This window comes from Lynx rufus, unplaced genomic scaffold (assembly GCF_022079265.1).
Source record: "Lynx rufus isolate CCGP_SWC_20201006 ecotype Redwood Valley unplaced genomic scaffold, mLynRuf1.p SCAF_5, whole genome shotgun sequence".
In the NCBI taxonomy this organism is placed as follows: Eukaryota; Metazoa; Chordata; class Mammalia; order Carnivora; family Felidae; genus Lynx; species Lynx rufus.
In genome coordinates, this window is record NW_025814867.1 from 26,891,297 (window position 1) to 26,908,902 (window position 17,606).

The window sequence follows — 17,606 nt, forward strand, 5'->3', positions numbered from 1 at the left end:
TCTCTCACCCTCTCTGTCCCTCCCCCAGTCACGTGCATGCTCACTCGCGCTCTCTCTCTCTCTCAAAATGAATAAACTTAAAAAAAAAGGTCAACTTTTGACTTATTTTAGTTATCAAAGATACTCTGTTTGATGATTTTGTGGTTAACTGCGGTTGCCGAACTGATAACATGAAAAGCACCAGAGATCTCTTTTTTCCACATGAAATTCAATTTTGACATCTAGTAGCTTTCTTTTCAGACCTAGACCAAACTAGGAACAGAACAAATATGAGTATGGTAAGAGTGACGGGGATGGGGAAATGGAGGGCTGGCAGACAGACTGCATAGCAAGTAGGGACACAACTACAAAAATGTACGAATCTAAATCACACTTATCAAAATCACATCAGCACAAACAGTTTTAGGGATTTCAAAGTCATAACTAAACTCCATCTTGACCATAACAGCAGGGCAATGGTACAGTGTTTTCCTTCCATGGCTAGCCATTCCATCATCTTTCACTTTTCTCTTCCTCATATTCCATCTAACCCATTTAGCAAAATTTGGGCTCTACCATCAAAATCTATCCCAAATCCGATCATTTCCCACTACCTCCACCTCTTCTTGAATTACTATCATAGCCTCTAACTGCTTCAGTATTCTCAATACAAGAGCCACAGCAGTTCTGTTGAAATTTAACTCAGACCACGTTTCTCCTCTGCCTGGAACCCTCCAAAGGCTCCCATCTCATTCAGAGTAAAAGCCAAGAGTCCTTTACAATAGCCTACGAGGCCCTATATGATCTGGCCCCTCTCCCTCCTCCTTCTTGGCTCACTCTGCGCCAGCCACACAGACCTTTCTGCTGTTCCTCGAAACGTGCCAAACCATCTTTCTACCTCAGGGCCTTTGAAATCTCTCTTTCCTCTGCCTGGAATGCTCTTCCCGGAGAGATCCACACGACTCTTTCCTCCACCTGTTTCAGGTCTTTCCTCAAACGACATCATCTCTGGGAGGCAGTCTCCAATCAATTTATTTAAAATTCTACTCTACCCCACCCCCTACTCTATTCCCTATCTGTCTTCCCTCCTATATTTTTCTCTAATAACATTTTTTACCATGTAACATACTATATGTTCTGCTTTTTTATACTATTTATTGTTTATCACCTCTCACGAGAAGGAAAGCCCCATAGAGCAGGTATTTGTGTCCCTTTATCACTGCTATATATCCCTGGTTCCTAAACCACCTGTCAGAGTGAGCACTCAATAAATATTTGCTGATTAAATAAATGGATTCTCCTCCCAAGCACGTATTACCTGGTAGTGGTGGTCTTCCCCTCCATCTTTTGACTATTCCAAATTTTCACTGTGCCATCATTTGAACACGTTGCAAAAAGGGAATGTTCATCAGAGACTCTAATTCGATTTACAGCAGATTTGTGTTCATGAAGATGTGCAACTAGCAGCCCTTTAGGACGCCACCCTAAGGAAAAGCAAAGGAGTATGTCTTGAACTATAGTTTACAAATACTATACTTCTCTCACCTCCCAGCTACAGTCACCAACAACCAGCATGAAACCAATCATAAGAACTAAACAAAGGGTTCCAAGAGCTAGCCAATACAGAGTGGCCTACTAGGCCACGACAGATACTTTTATCTACTAAGACATCCAAGATAGCAATGAAGTGTTGCTCAAAGAGCCTGAGAGTGACTGTACCTGGGGCCCTTCTCTAGTATCTGAAAAGGAACAATAGTCACTCACTACCTGGGAAAACCTGACTACTTGCTCAACAGGCAGAGATAATGGCTACCCTAATTTACAGAAATTGGGTGCTAGGGAGGCAACCTGGTTCTTATAGTCTCAAAGACCCAGACCCATCATAATATAATGTGTGGCCTTGAGGTACTTATTTAAACTATCTGAGCTTCAATTTCCTCAAATGTAAAATGAGGGAATTATTACTGAACCCAAAGGATGGATATGGACAAACGAGATGTATAAAGTATCTAATATTGTGTCCCACATCCACAGTAAACACCCAAATGTTGATGTCTTCTCTACTTGCAATCACTTATTGTATGATATCAACATGTTAGTATAAATAGTATTATTAATTATAGCCCATGGACTTTCCAGTACTTTATGACATCTATGCACATGTTTTATTATGTATATTTTTCTGTATGATTTGTTTCTTCTAATAAATTATAGATTTGTTGAGGCCAGAGACCATGTCATATCCATTCTGAATCATTCACTGTATCTAGCATAGGTTCTTGCACATAAACAAATGTCTTCAATGTTTGAAGAGTAAACTTATATATTTAGTTTAACATTTAATATTTAATATTAATCAATTTTAAAATAAAACAGAAAGCTATACTAAAGATCATCCTGTATTGGGGGGTGCCTGGGTGGCTCAGGTGGTTGAGCATTCAACTCCTGATTTTGGCTCAGGTCATGATCCTAAAGTTGTGGGATTGAGCCCCATGTCGGGGTCTGTGCTGAGCATGGAGTCTGCTTAAGATTCTCTCTCTCTCTCTTTCTTTCTCTCTCTTTCTCTCTCTCTCGCTCTCTCATTGTCTCCCTCTCTCTGCCCCTGCCCCTCTCCCCTGCTTGCACTTGCTCTCTCTCTAAAAAGAAAATAATAATAATAAAAGTAAATAAATAAAAGATCATCCTGTTTTGGGATTCAGCACAGTGCCTAATTAAGTAATACCAGTATCATTTTAGGATAAAATTATTTCTTTTTTACAAGAAAACAAAAATGAAAGCAAGACTCCTGCCAAACCTGGCTAATTCTAAGATAAAAAAATATGTTTACCCTTGGACCTCTAGCTCACATGTGTGGGAAGAACAACTGAATGTGATTTTTAAGGAGGATATGCTAGATTTGAAAGTGATCGAAAACACTTTGCCGTGAAGTCTAGATAATCTACCAGGCTAGACTGAACATTTCCCTCTAGAGAAAATCAATTTCACACAACCACTCAAGTGTGGAAAGAAAAAAATCAAAAGTCCAACAGTCATTCCACATTTTTTGAACCTCAAAACTTGATACCTTTTCTGTGATTTTCTGAAGAAAAGGTATAGTTCCACATAAGTATAAAATGTTACTTATAAAGACATTCTGTTGTCAAATAAGTAGACAGTTTGTGGTTAAGTTTGTTTGTTTTTAAAGCAGAGCTGGTATGTAACACTGAACTATATTACAGAAACAACTTAAACATTCCAGCACATTTTGCTAAAATTCATGTGACCTGAGAGGCCACTTAACCACTTAATATTTCAATCTTTAAGTCATTTATGTCTAGGGGCGCCTGTTGGCTCATTTGGCTGAGCATCCCACTCTTGAATTCACCTCAGGTCAAGATCTCACAGTTCGTGGGATCAACCCCTGTGCAGGACTCCGCACTGACAGCACGTGGGGCTCTGTGCCACGTCTGGGATTCTCTCTCCTCTCTCTCTCTTCCCCTCCCCACCCTCTCAAAATAAATAAACATTAAAAAAATCATTTGTCTCTACCAGCATTCTCCCCAGAGTACACAATGGGAAGCACATGGGAATTCACATGATTTTTAAATCTCTAAGCATAAACACACTATGCATTTCTTCTCAGAGTTTTCAAGTTAAATTTTTATTATTAAAATCTGTATACAGAAACTCACTAAAAATGTTTTTAAAATCTACAAATCTAGTATCAAAAACTAGCTCTAGCTCTACATTTATACTGGGAAAGTCTGTTAACATAGCTGAGCCACATTTTCATCTGAAGTATCTCTTAAATCTTCTCAAAATATAGTAGCGTTTCCCCCAAATCTTAATGTTGATAATCACTTAGTGCTGGAGTTATAACTGATTTTGTCTGCTTTTTAGAAGTACCCATTACTTTCCAAATGTTTTACTTTTCTAAAAGAAAATAGATGTTAGACCCTTCAGAAATAAAAACTGGAACTTACCCCAGGAAGCCTGACATCCTATGAAAAAGTGGCATGACACTAAGAAGGCAGGTAAAACCTAGCACTATAAATGGGGAAAATGGATCACAGGCTGGAAACACTACGTGGCCTAAATAAGACACTGCGAGTTGCCCTGACAGCTAAGAAGATCCAAACTCCACAAATGACTTAAAATTTCTCATTTAATGCTTCTTCCTCTAGGCTTTCAAGTGACAGTTTTGTTCTTACTTCCTGGTAATTAATTATCAGCACCCTGCATTAGACTCTAGGCTCCGGCACCCGGGCTAGAATACAACTACCCAGCAGCGGCACTCTTACCAGGTGGTGGTGGTTTGCTCTCCCATTCAGCATTTTCCATCATCTGCTTAGCTATCCTCTCGGCGTTACACTGCTCCCGCTTTTGCTGTATGAGCTGCTGAAGTTCCGTTTTACACGTTGTGATCCGAATCTGGTAGGTAGACGGTAAAATTGTACTACTTAAAACCTGTATTGTTGGTTTTCTATTTTGGACATTTGTCACTTCTGGAAGCTGCAAAACAGAATTATAAGTATGTATGTTATAAAGCAAGGTATACTCGATGATAAAAATGTACTGATGTTCTCTTTTCATTATATCAGCTTTTTTCCTTATTAACGTGCCAATTTTTAAATCCATTTAAATATAATGACATTTGTTCAGTGAAAATCTCATTAAAATAAAGTTTAACCACAAGTATTACACTTCCAAACTTCTACATTATTAAAAAAAACTATCAGTATAGCAATAACATTAAACAAAAATCCACAGAATTTAAGTGAATAGAAATAGAATTTATCAGTTGGTTCAGTTAGTATTTTTCACTTAAAACATATTGGCTTAAGGAAGAGTTACCTTAAATTACAAATATACTTAAAATACATAAAAATTGTAACATTTCTCACAGATGGCAAACTAGGGACTTTTCTTCCAGAGACGTTTTTGCTATTTTACAGATATGTTATATTAGAGAAAGAATAAAAGATTTAAAAGGTTCACTGCAACCTAATTATAATTATAGTCCATAATGATGTCTTCAACCCACAATTTCAGATCACTTTATTGGGGAGCACTCTAACGCAAGGCCCTTTTTGATGCTTTCAATTACTAGACTTCCCCTTGGCTATAAAATTAAAGATAAACCTGTCTTAGAAAGAAACATATCCTTAACTAGAGAGAACAAACTGAGGGTTGATGGAGGGAGATGGGTGGGAAATGGGCTAGATGGGTGATGGGCATTAAGGAGGGCACGTGTGATGAGCACTGGTGTTGTATGTAAGTGATGAATCACTAAATTCAACTCCTGAAACCAATATTATACTATATGTTAACTAAGTTAAATTTAAATAAAATTTGAAGAAAAAAAAAGAAGGAAAGAAGAAACACGTCCTCCCTTAAAGGACAACTCACTATATTGATTTTCCCAGTATAGTACACAGCCTTTAAACAACCAAAGCAGTAGAAAGGGATTGAAAAACACAAGGATTACTGCCTAGATGATAGTACCTGTGGAGAAGTAGACAAAGGGACACAAATGCCAGCAGAGGACTCAGAACGAGGAGGCTTCCCAGTCTGAATCACTTCCTGGTCACTCCCTTTAGGTAGGGCCTGTGGCATGTTCGGTGGTTCCAATGACCCAAACATACTTTTCCATTCTTCATTTACATTTGAGTCTTGTTTTACGTGTTTTCTAGCTACAAAAACAGGTTCAGAATAGTCAGTCTAAAGGAAACCTCTAAAACCAATATGCACTTTTATTTATTTTTTTGGTTAGGGAGGGATAGCAATGGACTTCACATCCTATTTGTTCTTTATGATCTCCAATTTATTTATATTTATATATCAATTCCTTAACCCTCACTTTATCTCTAGGGCGGATGGAACAGATGCACTTTCAGTGGCATTAATAATTAGACCTAATTGTTTCCTAGTTTCCTAAGGTGGGCTCAATTTCAAATAACCACTTTATCTCGAGAACCAACAAGAAAAACAACTTTCTCAAATGTCACCAACCACACTGATATGACCTATTTCCAGTATCCGTTACTTGGGAAACAAACAAACAAAATGTAAAAGTCAATTGCTATATAGTTACCTCCAGACTAAAGAGATGAGAAAATCTTTTTAAAACATCTTTCTCCAATTACAAAAAGTACATTCGGTAACACAAAATTCTAGTATTAATTACAAAATATAGAATGAGTTGCCCCTATAACTTAGTAAATCTCATACACTGTATCATTTATGATATACTACCATATCATTATGCAAAAATAAAGTAGTACAGGGCCGCCTGGGTGGCTCAGTCGGTTAAGCGTCCAACTTCAGCTCAGGTCATGATCTCACCATCTGTGAGTTCAAACCCCACATTAGGCTCTGTGCTGACAGCTCAAAGCCTGGAGTCTGCCTCGGATTCTGTGCCTCCCTCTCTCTCTGACCCTCCCCTGTTCATGCTCTGTCTCTGTCTCAAAAATAAATAAACATTAAAAAAAACTTTTTTTTAATAAAAAAAATTAAAAAAATAAAGTAGTACAAAGTAATATAAAGTATTTTACAATCTGCTTTTTCCTCTCAACCAAATACACTGAATGTTATTTAACCATTCCCCTATTAATGGTCACTTCAATTATTTCCTTTTTTTAAACTGAGAACATTCTTCTACTATTTCTTCACATGCCTGTCAGTTTTCTTGGGGGAAATTTTCAGAATTGACTATAGTGACTCAAAGAGTAAGAACGCTGCTTTCTAAAAAGAGTACGTTCAATTTATAATCTCATCAACAGTGTATGAAAATGCCTATTTCCCTACAACCTTGCTAACAACAGGTATCATCAGTGTTTTGCTAATCACATAGGCAGAAAATGGCATCTCATTGTTTTGCATTTATCTACCTTTTCAAACATGCATTTCTATTCTTCTATCAGTTGTAAGTTCAAATCCTTCAATATTTTTCTTTTGGGGTGCTTGTGTTTTTCTTATAATCTGTATAAGTGCTTTACTTATGGAAGTTCCAAATACTTTACCCCAAGTTTGACAATTAGAGGTTTATTTTTAAATACAATTCAGCTGCCTTTAAAATCTGATACTGGAAAAGAGTGGTTTTTAAATGCATGTACTTGGAAATAAGTACATCTCAAAAAAGGGTTAAAGGAAGAATGCACAAGATCTTAAAAACCTCATACAATCAATGTCAACATCCTTGTCACAGAGCTGACAGTTCTAAATCTAGAGACTTGAAACGATTAAGTCTTCTCTGGTCTCTACTCTTTTGTTATTTCATTGTTAATAACAAGACTGTTCTTTTCAATTCACTGGGCATTACCTACTAACACTAGATAATTATCTCGTTTTAACATTGATTATTGACTTGGGTTGGTGTTTAAAGGATTAAAAAAATCAGGATTCCATCTTCAATCATGTAAATCCACAAAGGCAACATTATTCTATTATTATTAAGAATAGGGCTTTGGAGTCCAGCTTTGGTTTGAATCTTGATTCTGACACAGAAAGCCATAATTGTGACAGGTTACATAAGCTCTTAACTGTTAATTCAATTCTCCACTTTTCCTCCCCTAAATATGCCTGTTACGTAATGGAGTCACATACAGTACTTGAAAGTTCTATATCTGGAAAATGTGACTTATTTTACTACTAATTAGCTACAACTAATATGCCTTATGAAATAAGTCTTATGAAGTAATAACACACTAAATACATACACATATATAAATGTACCAACCTCGCTTGTCATCAGGTTCCTGTTTGGTTTTAACAAGATCAACTTGTCTCCCAGTTATGCCTAATGCCCCTAGGTCAATTACACCTTTCTGACTAGTATCATGAAGATGGCTCTGGTCTACTATATTGGCCTTTGCTTTGTTAGATTTCATCATGAAGTCTTTCAGTGCCAAGAGTTTGTCTTCCTCTTCCTCTGTCATTCCCTAAAACCAAATAAAACATATGTTATAGACGTTATTTCCAAAAGTAATAACAGGCCTTGGAATGACTGAAGGGTCAAACCACTAATTTAAAATTTTAAGAGTCAAAATGGTAAAATGAAGCAAACAAAGACAAGAGAAAAAGAAAGTTTCAATATAGAAAAACATCTCTACTCTGATCATCCAGAACACTCTCTATTATAGCACTTTCCATTTTGTATCATAATTTATATCTTAGTTTTCTTTCTAAATGGGAGCATTCAATTATAACTCACCTTTGAAATCTCCAAGGAACTTAATACAGTGCCTGGTATCTAGTACATGTTTAATATGTAACTTTGAATAAACAAACATTTACTATCTAAACAAAAATTCTGGAAATACAATATTAAGCAAGAGAAAGTCTATATGCTTCACCCTTATCCCAAATGTGTTGAGAATATTAAATGAGACACTACGTGTGAAGGCCCTCTATGGTATATAAAACATTCTATACACCTCAGAAATGGATACATGCTGGCTGACCTGCAAATGCAAGCAACACACCCTAGGGAAATAGTATAATTAAAGTCAGACTGCCTACGTACATTCAAGCTCCATTACTTACTGTATGTGTAACCTTGGGCAAGTTACCCAATTTCTCTAAACGTCTACTGATTCCAGAAAATGAAGATAATGAAGTAATTATTAGCACCCATCTTACAATTTGGGGGGAGGGGCTACTTTGAAATTGTAGTTAAGTTATTCTACTCAAGGCACTTAGAATACTTGAAACTGACAGCCCATTAATACTAAATATTTAATTTCAATAATTCAATGTGAAATATTCTGATAAACAAAATAGTTCTGCATTTTTTTCTTTACTTTCAAACCATCCACAGAATCCTCTATAATGTTTTTATAATGCCAATGGAAAAAAAAATTAATAAAATAGCAATTCCCCTGAGGCTTTAATTAGAATCCTACTGGAGCTTAAAAGAATATTCACAACCCACAGTCACAATAGGACACAAACAAACCCTAGAAAATTAGAAAGCTAAGAAAAAATAAAATGAAATTGCATTAAAGTATAATAATCATAGAGGGATCTCTAACTGAATTTTTTCCAACACTGGCCTGAAATTCTTCATTTATTTTTACTTCTCCTCCTAAAATTTGCTTAGCGTAGACAATTTCACAGCTGTAGTAAGAGTTCTATTCTTTCTGTTAGACTACATCTTAGTTCACAAGAGAGAGGTCTCAGTTCTAGCCCACAAAAGGAGGGTCATCATAAGAACCATAAAAAGGGATGAAGTATTAACATATGCCATATAACATGGAGCAATCTTGAAAATATTTTGCTAAGTGAAAGTAACCAGACACAAACGTGCCACATATTGTATATATTCCATTTACAGGAAATATCCAAAATAGACAAATTCCTAGAAACAGAAAGTAGATTTAGTGGTTGCCAGGGGCTGGAGAGAGAAGTAAATGGGGTATAACTGCTAATGGGCATGGGGTTTCTTTCCAGGATGATGAAAATGTAAATTATTTTCTGTGTGAATTTTCTCAATTAAAAAAAGCTAGAAGTGCACCATGGGGAAAACAAAGTTGTTTTTTAAGACAGTAATACAATCATATTACAGTTTCCAGACTCCCATATGACACACACCAAATCAGAGCACTGCAAACAACATCCCTAAACAGGAAGGATTTAGATTAAACTCTCAAGAATTAGGAGTAATTTCAAGACAAGATTATAAGTCAGGATTTTTCTTTCAGTATTTGGTATAAATACCTAAAGGACATTATAAGAAAGGAAAACTGAAGGACAAATCATTTATGAATCTAAATGCAAAAATACTCAACGTATCAGCAAACAAAATCCAGACTATAAAAAAATTTTACAGAATATTTACATTACTTTATATTACCTATATATTATATATTTACACTTATGTGTTTTTATAATAAAAATCTACTTAATACATTAAAAACAGAAAATTGGAACAGACCAACTACTAGAAATAAAATTGAATCGGTAATCAAAACACTCCCAACAAACAAAAGTCTAGGACCAGATTGGCTTCACAGATGAATTCTACCAAACAGTTAAAGAAGAGTTAATACCTATTCTTCTCAAACTATTCCAAAAACCAGAAGAGAAAGGAAAACTTTCACATTGAGTCTATGGGGCCATTAATGGCCTGATACCAAAACCAAACAAAGACACCACAAAAAAAGAAAACTACAGACCAAAATCTCTGACATAGATAAGGTATTTCTCAACAAACATGAGCAAACTGATTTCAACAATACATTTAAAAAAATCATCCACCACAATCAAGGGACATTTATTCCAGGGATGCAATGGTGGTTCAAGATTTGCAAATCTTGGAGAATTAACAAAATGAAGAATAAAAAATTATATGATCAATAAACACAGAAAAAGCATTTGATACAACGTCCATTCATGATAAAAAACTCTCAACAAAATGGTTTAGAGAGAACATACCTCAATATAATAAAGGCCTTATATGAAAAACCCACAGGTAACATCATACTCAATGGTGAAAAACTGAGAGCTTTTCTGCTAAGATCCACTAAGACAGAGATGTCCACTCATACCACTTTTATTCACCATAATAATGAAAGTCTGAGCTGCAGCAATTGGACATGAAAAAGAAATAAAAGGCATCCAAATTGGTAAGGAATAAGTAAAACTGTCACTATTTGCAGATGATATCATACTATATTAAAAAAAACCCTAATGACTCCACCAAAACACTATTAGTACCGATAAATGAGCTCAGTAAGTTGCAGAATACAAAATAAATACACAGAAATCTGTTGCATTTCTATACACTAATAATAGAGCAGCAGAAAAAGAACTTAAGAAAACAAATTCCATTTATAATGGACCAGAAAGAATAAAATGCCTAGGTATAAACTGAAGCAAGGAGATGAAAAACCTGTATTCTGAAAACCATACATTGATGAATTAAATGGGAAATTCAATTTAATCAAAACCCAATTCAATTAAAGAAAATGACACAAATGGGAAGACATACTGTGTTCATGAATTGAAAGAATTAATATTGTTAAAATGTCCATACTACCCAAACCAACCTATAGATTCAATGCAATCCCTATCAAAATACCAACAGGTTTCACAGCACTACAACAAATAATACTAAAATTTTTATGGTATCACCCCAAATAGCCAAAGTAATCCTGAGAAAAAAGAAAAAAAGCTGGAGCTATCACAATCGAGGAATTCAAGATATACTACAAAGCTGCAGTAGGGGTGCCTGGGTGACTCACTTGGTTAACCATCTGACTTCGGCTCAGGTCATGATCTCACAGCTTGTGAGTTTGAGCCCCATGTCAGGCTCTCTGCTGACAGCTCAGAGCCTGGAGCCTACTTCAGGTTCTGTGTCTCCCTCTCTTTGCCCCTCCCCCGCTCATGCTGTGTGTGTGTGTGTGTGTGTGTGTGTGTGTGTGTGTGTGTCTTTCTCAAAAATAAACATTAAAAAAGTTTTTTTTAAATAGTAAGTAAAGCTGCAGTAATCAAAACATTATGACACTGGCACCAAAAAAAGACACATACATCAACGAAACAAAATAAAGAACCCAGAAATAAACCCATACTCATATGGTCAATTCATCTATGACAAGGAGGCAAGAACATACAATGGGAAAAGCCAATCTCTTCAATAAATGATGCTGGAAAAACTGGACAATTACATCCAAAAGAATACACCTGACCACTTCCTTACAGAATACACAAAAATAAACTCAAAATAAATTAAAGACCTAAATGTGAGACCTGGAACCATAAAATTCCTAGAAAACATAGGCAGTAATTTCTTTGACATGGGCCATAGAAACATTTTTCTAGATATGTCTTCTCAAGCAAGGGAAACAAAAGCAGACATAAACTACTGAGACTACCCAAAATTAAAAGCTTTTGCAGAGCAAACGAAGGAATCAACAAAGCCATCAATAACCAAAAAAGACAACCTAATGAATGGGAAAAAACATTTTTGCTATTGCACAGCAAAAGAAACCATCAACAAAACAAAAAAGACCACCTAACGAGTGGGAGAAAATATTTGCAAATGATATATCCATTAAGGGGTTAGTATCTAAAATATATAGGGGCTCCTGGCTGGCTCAGTCAGTGGAGCACGTGACTCTTGATCTTGGGTTTTGAGTTCGAGCCCCACATTGGATATAGAGATTACTTAAAAATAAAATCTTGGGCACCTGGGTGACTCCATTTGTTAAGCATCTGACTTCAGCTCAGGTCATGATCTCGCAGTTCGTGAATTCGAGCCCCGCGGCGTGACAGCTCGAAGCCTGGAGCTTCCTTCAGATTGTGTCTCCCACGCTCTCTGCCCGTTCCCTACTCACACTCTGTCTCTTTCTCTCTCTCAAAAAGAAATAGACATTAAAAAAATAAATAAATATTTCAAAAATAAAAGAAAAAAAAGAACTTGCGTAACTCAACATAAAAAAAAAATAATAATAATAATCCAATTAAAAAATAGGCAGAGGTCAGGGCACCTGGGTGGCTCAGTCAGTTAAGCGTCCAACTTCAGCTCAAGTCATAATCTAATGGTTTCTGAGTTCGAGCCCCAAGTTGAGCTCTGTACTGATAGCTCAGAGCTTGGAGCCTGCTTCAGATTCTGTGCCTCCCTCTCTCTCTGCCCCTTTCCAGCTCACACTCAGTCTGTCTGTCTCTCTGGCCAACAGACATGTGAAAAGATGCTCAAGATCACTCGTCATCAGGGAAATGCAAATGAAAATCACTGAGATATCCCCTTACACCAGTTGGAATGACTAAAATCAAAAGGACAAGAAATAATAAGTGTTGACAAGGATATGGAGAAAAGGGGACCCTCATGCACTGTTGGTGGGAATGCAAACTGGTGCAGCCACTGTGGAAAACAGTATGGAGGTTCCTCAAAAAACTTAAAAAAATAGAGCTACCCATATGATCCAGTAATTCCACTACTAGGTATTTACCCAAAAAATATAAAACACTAATTTGAAAAGATATGTGCACTCCTATGTGTATTGCAGCATTATTTACAAAAGCCAAAACTTGGAAAACAGCCCAAGTGTCCACTGATAGATGCTCAGCCATTAAAAAGAATGAAATCTTGCCATTTGCAACAACATGAATAGATTTATTAGAGTACAATGCTAAAAAAGGAGAAAGACATATCCTGTATGATTTCACTCATGTGTGGAATTTAAGAAACAAAACAAATGAACAAAGGAAAAAAAAGAGACAAACCAAAAACAGACTCTTAACTATAGAGAACTGATAGTTACCAGAGGGGAGGTGGGGGTGGGGGTGGGGGATGAGTGAAACAGGTAAAGGAAATTAAGAGTACACTTATCTTGAGCAGTGGATAATGTACAGAATTGTTGAATAACTATATCGTACTCCTGAAATTAATATAACACTGTAAACTATACCGGATTTAAAACTTTTTTAAAAAACAAGGCTTAAAAGGATCAAACTGATTCCAAATAAGTTAACTGTACAACAGAACAATCCAACACTGTATCAAGAAATTCAGCACTCTAACAACATAAAATTCACAATCAACAGAAAAAGAAACTGGGTGGCTGGGGATCAGAGATTGAAGGAAAACTTACATTTTATTATGTATCTTCCAATATCTTTTTATTTTTTTTTATTTTTATTTTTTTAAACATTTTTTAATATTTATTTATTTTTGAGAGAGAGAGAGAGAGACAAAGCACAAGCAGGGGAGGGACAAAGAGAGAGAGAGAGAGAGAGAGAGAGAGAGAGAGTCACAGAATCCGAAGCAGGCTCCAGGCTCTGAGCTGTCAGCACAGAGCCCGACGCGGGGCTCGAACTCATGAACCATGAAATCATGACCTGATCCGAAGTCAGGCACCCAACCAACTGAGCCACCCAGGCGCCCCTCCAATATCTTTTTAATTTTACACTTTGTGTCTATACTACCAGTCAAAAAGTATTCAAATAAAAATGTTTTAAAAATCAAAAATGTTTAGTATTTGCCATTTTTTAAAGGAGTGAAATCAGAATATTCTTTTTTCTTTTTTTTAAATGGGATTTTTTTTTTCTCATATTTATTTATTTTGGGCAGAGTGCAAGTGGGGAGGGGCAGAGAGAAGGGGACAGAGGATCTGTAGCGGGCTCTGCGCTAACAGACTGACAGCAGCAAGCCTGATGTGGGGCTCAAACTCACAAACTGTGAGATCATGACCTGAGCCGAAGTCTGATGCTCAAGTAACTGAGCCACCCAGGTGCCCCAGAAATCAGAATATTCTTATTCTGTATTAGCGGGTGATCAAATGGATACAAATAAAACAGACAGTTCTTGTGAATGAGATTCCAAAACAGCCCTGCCATGTATCACCTCCAGAAGGTAAATCCTATTAAAAATCTGGAGTTTAGGCAGATTTAACTACCATATATTTCAAAAGTGTACTTTAAAAGTCTATTTTCCATGGGGCGCCTGGTTGGCTCAGTCAATTAAACATCTGACTTCAACTCAGGTCATGATCTCACGGTTCGTGAGTTCGAGCCCCGCATCAGGCTCTCCACTGACAGTGCAGAGTCTGCTTGGGATTCTCTCTCTCCCCATCCTCACTTCCCCTCCCCCACTCGCTCTCTCTCTCTAACAAACTTAAAATTTTTTTTTAATTAAAAATTAAAAAAATAAAAGTCTATTATCCAGAACCCTGAACATATTTTCCCATAGAAACAATGCTAGGCTGGTCTAGAAAAGTCTATTTTATCCATGATGTATCTCAAGTATAGTCCTATACAAAAAGCACTGTAAAACCCCAAGGGGGGGAAAATTGTAGGCGTATTCAGAATTCGCATTTGCAGAGGCTAAAAGCATCCTTCCCTCTGTATCCCTGACATTAGGAATAGGGACTCAGTTCCCACCTCCAAAGCCTCCCCCTGACTCCAAGCCTCTGCAAATAATGCCAAGAAAGGTAGCACAGGGACCAAAAAGAAGCGAAGCAGATAAAAGGCATGCAAGGGGCTGGAGGAGATGAACTGCACATGGAATCTTCCTAAGTCCATAAAAACCTCAAACAAGTCTCTCAGTCTTAGCTCCCTGTCCTTTATTTTGAGGCCAGATGGCATGTTGAAGGAGGAAGGGATTTGGAGTTAGACTGGTTTAGGTTCAAATGTCAGCTTTAAGCTGAATGAACTGTGTGAGCATAAGCAACTTAACTATCCTCTTTGGGCTGCAGTTTCCTTAACTATAAAATACGGAATAACATCTGTTGTTCAAGGTTGTTATAAGATCAGTCACAAAATATGGAAAGCACCAACTGCAGTGGTAGATTTGTTGAAGGTCCTCAAAAAATGGAGCCTGGTATTGTTCTGCTGTTACTTCTTCTGAGGACCTCAGAGACTCTGGCTTGCTCTCCCCTCTACTAGCAGCACCTGTCCCTTGAAACAGAGTACTACTAACCCTTAGGAGTCTCCTAAAACTGTTAGTAACAGAAACAACATAAAACACAGGGAAACATGTTCCTCCTTCCCTACTGATACAAATGTGGGTACAAGTGACAGACAAATGAATACATCAAGCACTAATATTCAGAGAAATACAAATCAGTGAGTTTAGTGATTTCATCATGGTACCCAAAAATGAGGGCTGGCACTCTGGAAGCAGCAATGGTAGAAGGGTTTAGAATAGGAAGCAGAAGGTAAAAAGGCTACGGAAACTGCTCCTTCCCTCTCCCTCCTCTCACCCATGGCAGTGGCAAAACCTATACCCACAGCAAGATGAAAAGCAAGAACGAGGGGCTAGAGAGGCTCCATGAAGTAACCAATGACTTAGTGTGAAATTTTAGTACAGAAGCTTTTAATTTAATACACAGAATTTGTAGGAGAGAGAGGAGTACAAAGAATCACACCATCCAAACCCAAAGAAACATCTAAATTGGGGTGGTTTTTACTATATGCTGAAGTCTTTTTGATAAGGATTACTTACTCAAGAGAAACAATAGAAAACTGCGATTCAATATCCAATTTTCCATAAATTGCTTTCTAAAATATTTAATACATCTAATGTATGAGACAAGGTTAAAAGAAGACCCAAAGAAAAAGCTCTTTAGTAATTCAAGTCATATCAAATTAGGTCTTCTAAAATATAGGAAATAGAACCACTGGCCTGGAAGGGGCATTCAGAGGCAGCTCCCGCCTCCAGGCAAATTGAGACCTAAAAGAACCAAAATGGTTATTGACCAGGCTCCCTAGGAGATGGGATATTCAATATCCCATAGGAGATGGGATAATTCAATATTCAATCACCTAAAGCAACATATGAGCCTGAAACAGCACTGGACACTCAGTGACTAGTACAATACAAGAAAGGATTTATATCTTCAAATTGATCTAATTCTCTCTGCAACTGAAGCATTTTCTCATGTTCTTGCTGACAAGACATGACTGACAAGTATTCTCTTAACCAAAATGTCCTGCAGACTTAAAGACCATCATTAAAGTTATCTCTCAGTATTTGCTTTAAGGCTCATGGAACATTTATTCATAAATTGTATTCTTTATTTCCAGCCATTTTTGTTTCTATCTTGACTTCTCTAAGTTCCATATATCCCTCTTAAAACAGGACACTGAATCTGGACTATTTCTAAAGAGGCCTTACTAATTCCAAGGATAATAAAAAGATTACTTATTAGTTTTGACATCACCTGTTAAATGATACAAATTCATAGGCTTTTAATATACAACAGAAACTGGTTTATTCAATCTAAGATGCATTATAAATCCCAATCATTTCTGATGTTTGCATGTAGTGAGAACTCTTTACATTTGAACTAAAATAAACCAATATCGGGGCGCCTGGGTGGCGCAGTCGATTAAGCGTCCGACTTCAGCCAGGTCACGATCTCGTGGTCCGTGAGTTCAAGCCCCGCGTCAGGCTCTGGGCTGATGGCTCGGAGCCTGGAGCCTGTTTCCGATTCTGTGTCTCCCTCTCTCTCTGCCCCTCCCCCGTTCATGCTCTGTCTCTCTCTGTCCCCCCAAAAAATAAATAAACGTTGAAAAAAAAATTTTTTTTAAATAAATAAATAAAATAAACCAGTATCTTTCTGTGGTGCATCTGTGCTTTGCAATGTTTCCTCTAATTGAATTTTTTTTTTTTTGTGAAATATGGAACTGAATCAAGAATATTACTCAAATTTAAGGTTATATCTACTTTCTCCATTATTTACATAGACAATAATCACAAAAGAAACTTAACAGGTCTCCCATGATTCCTTACTTAGCTCAAACTAATGCCTTATCATCATCCTAGCATCTCCAATATGCCAAAGCAAATGTATATATTTGCCAGGTTTTATTCATTTTTTTATGATGTGACTTAATCAACCAAAAAAAATTTAATAGCTAAATGGATGCTTGAATGTTCTTAGCGAATTTGTGTTTAAATGTAAGATTTCAAAAAGGTGATACAACCTGTGAGAGCAATTTCTTCAGAAGCTGTGCTATGGCAGGATCCTCCGGTGGGGGGCAGTCAGGAAGAGACCCATTTCGCTTCTTTTGGCGCATGTGAAGATGTCTGAACAAGCTAGTAATATCTTTAGACCTCAAAGCATAATCAAATATAGAACGACTTACTGGATCTTTTAAAACACTGAGTAGAACAAGTTTCCTTTCAATCTATATTAGAAAAATAA

General features: G+C 36.8%; 1 protein-coding gene across 1 annotated transcript in view; it reads right to left on the reverse strand.

The window, feature by feature from the left end:
- Positions 1 to 17,606, reverse strand: part of PIK3R4 (phosphoinositide-3-kinase regulatory subunit 4) — a 75,475-nt gene that overhangs the window by 25,932 nt on the left and 31,937 nt on the right. Inside the window, exons 9-13 of the mRNA XM_047098851.1 lie at positions 17,386 to 17,589; positions 7,697 to 7,898; positions 5,464 to 5,651; positions 4,260 to 4,470; positions 1,298 to 1,463 (exon numbers count right to left, since the gene is read on the reverse strand). Of these exons, the coding sequence (XP_046954807.1) occupies positions 1,298 to 1,463; positions 4,260 to 4,470; positions 5,464 to 5,651; positions 7,697 to 7,898; positions 17,386 to 17,589 (971 nt within the window). The remainder of the gene's footprint in view (positions 1 to 1,297; positions 1,464 to 4,259; positions 4,471 to 5,463; positions 5,652 to 7,696; positions 7,899 to 17,385; positions 17,590 to 17,606) is intronic.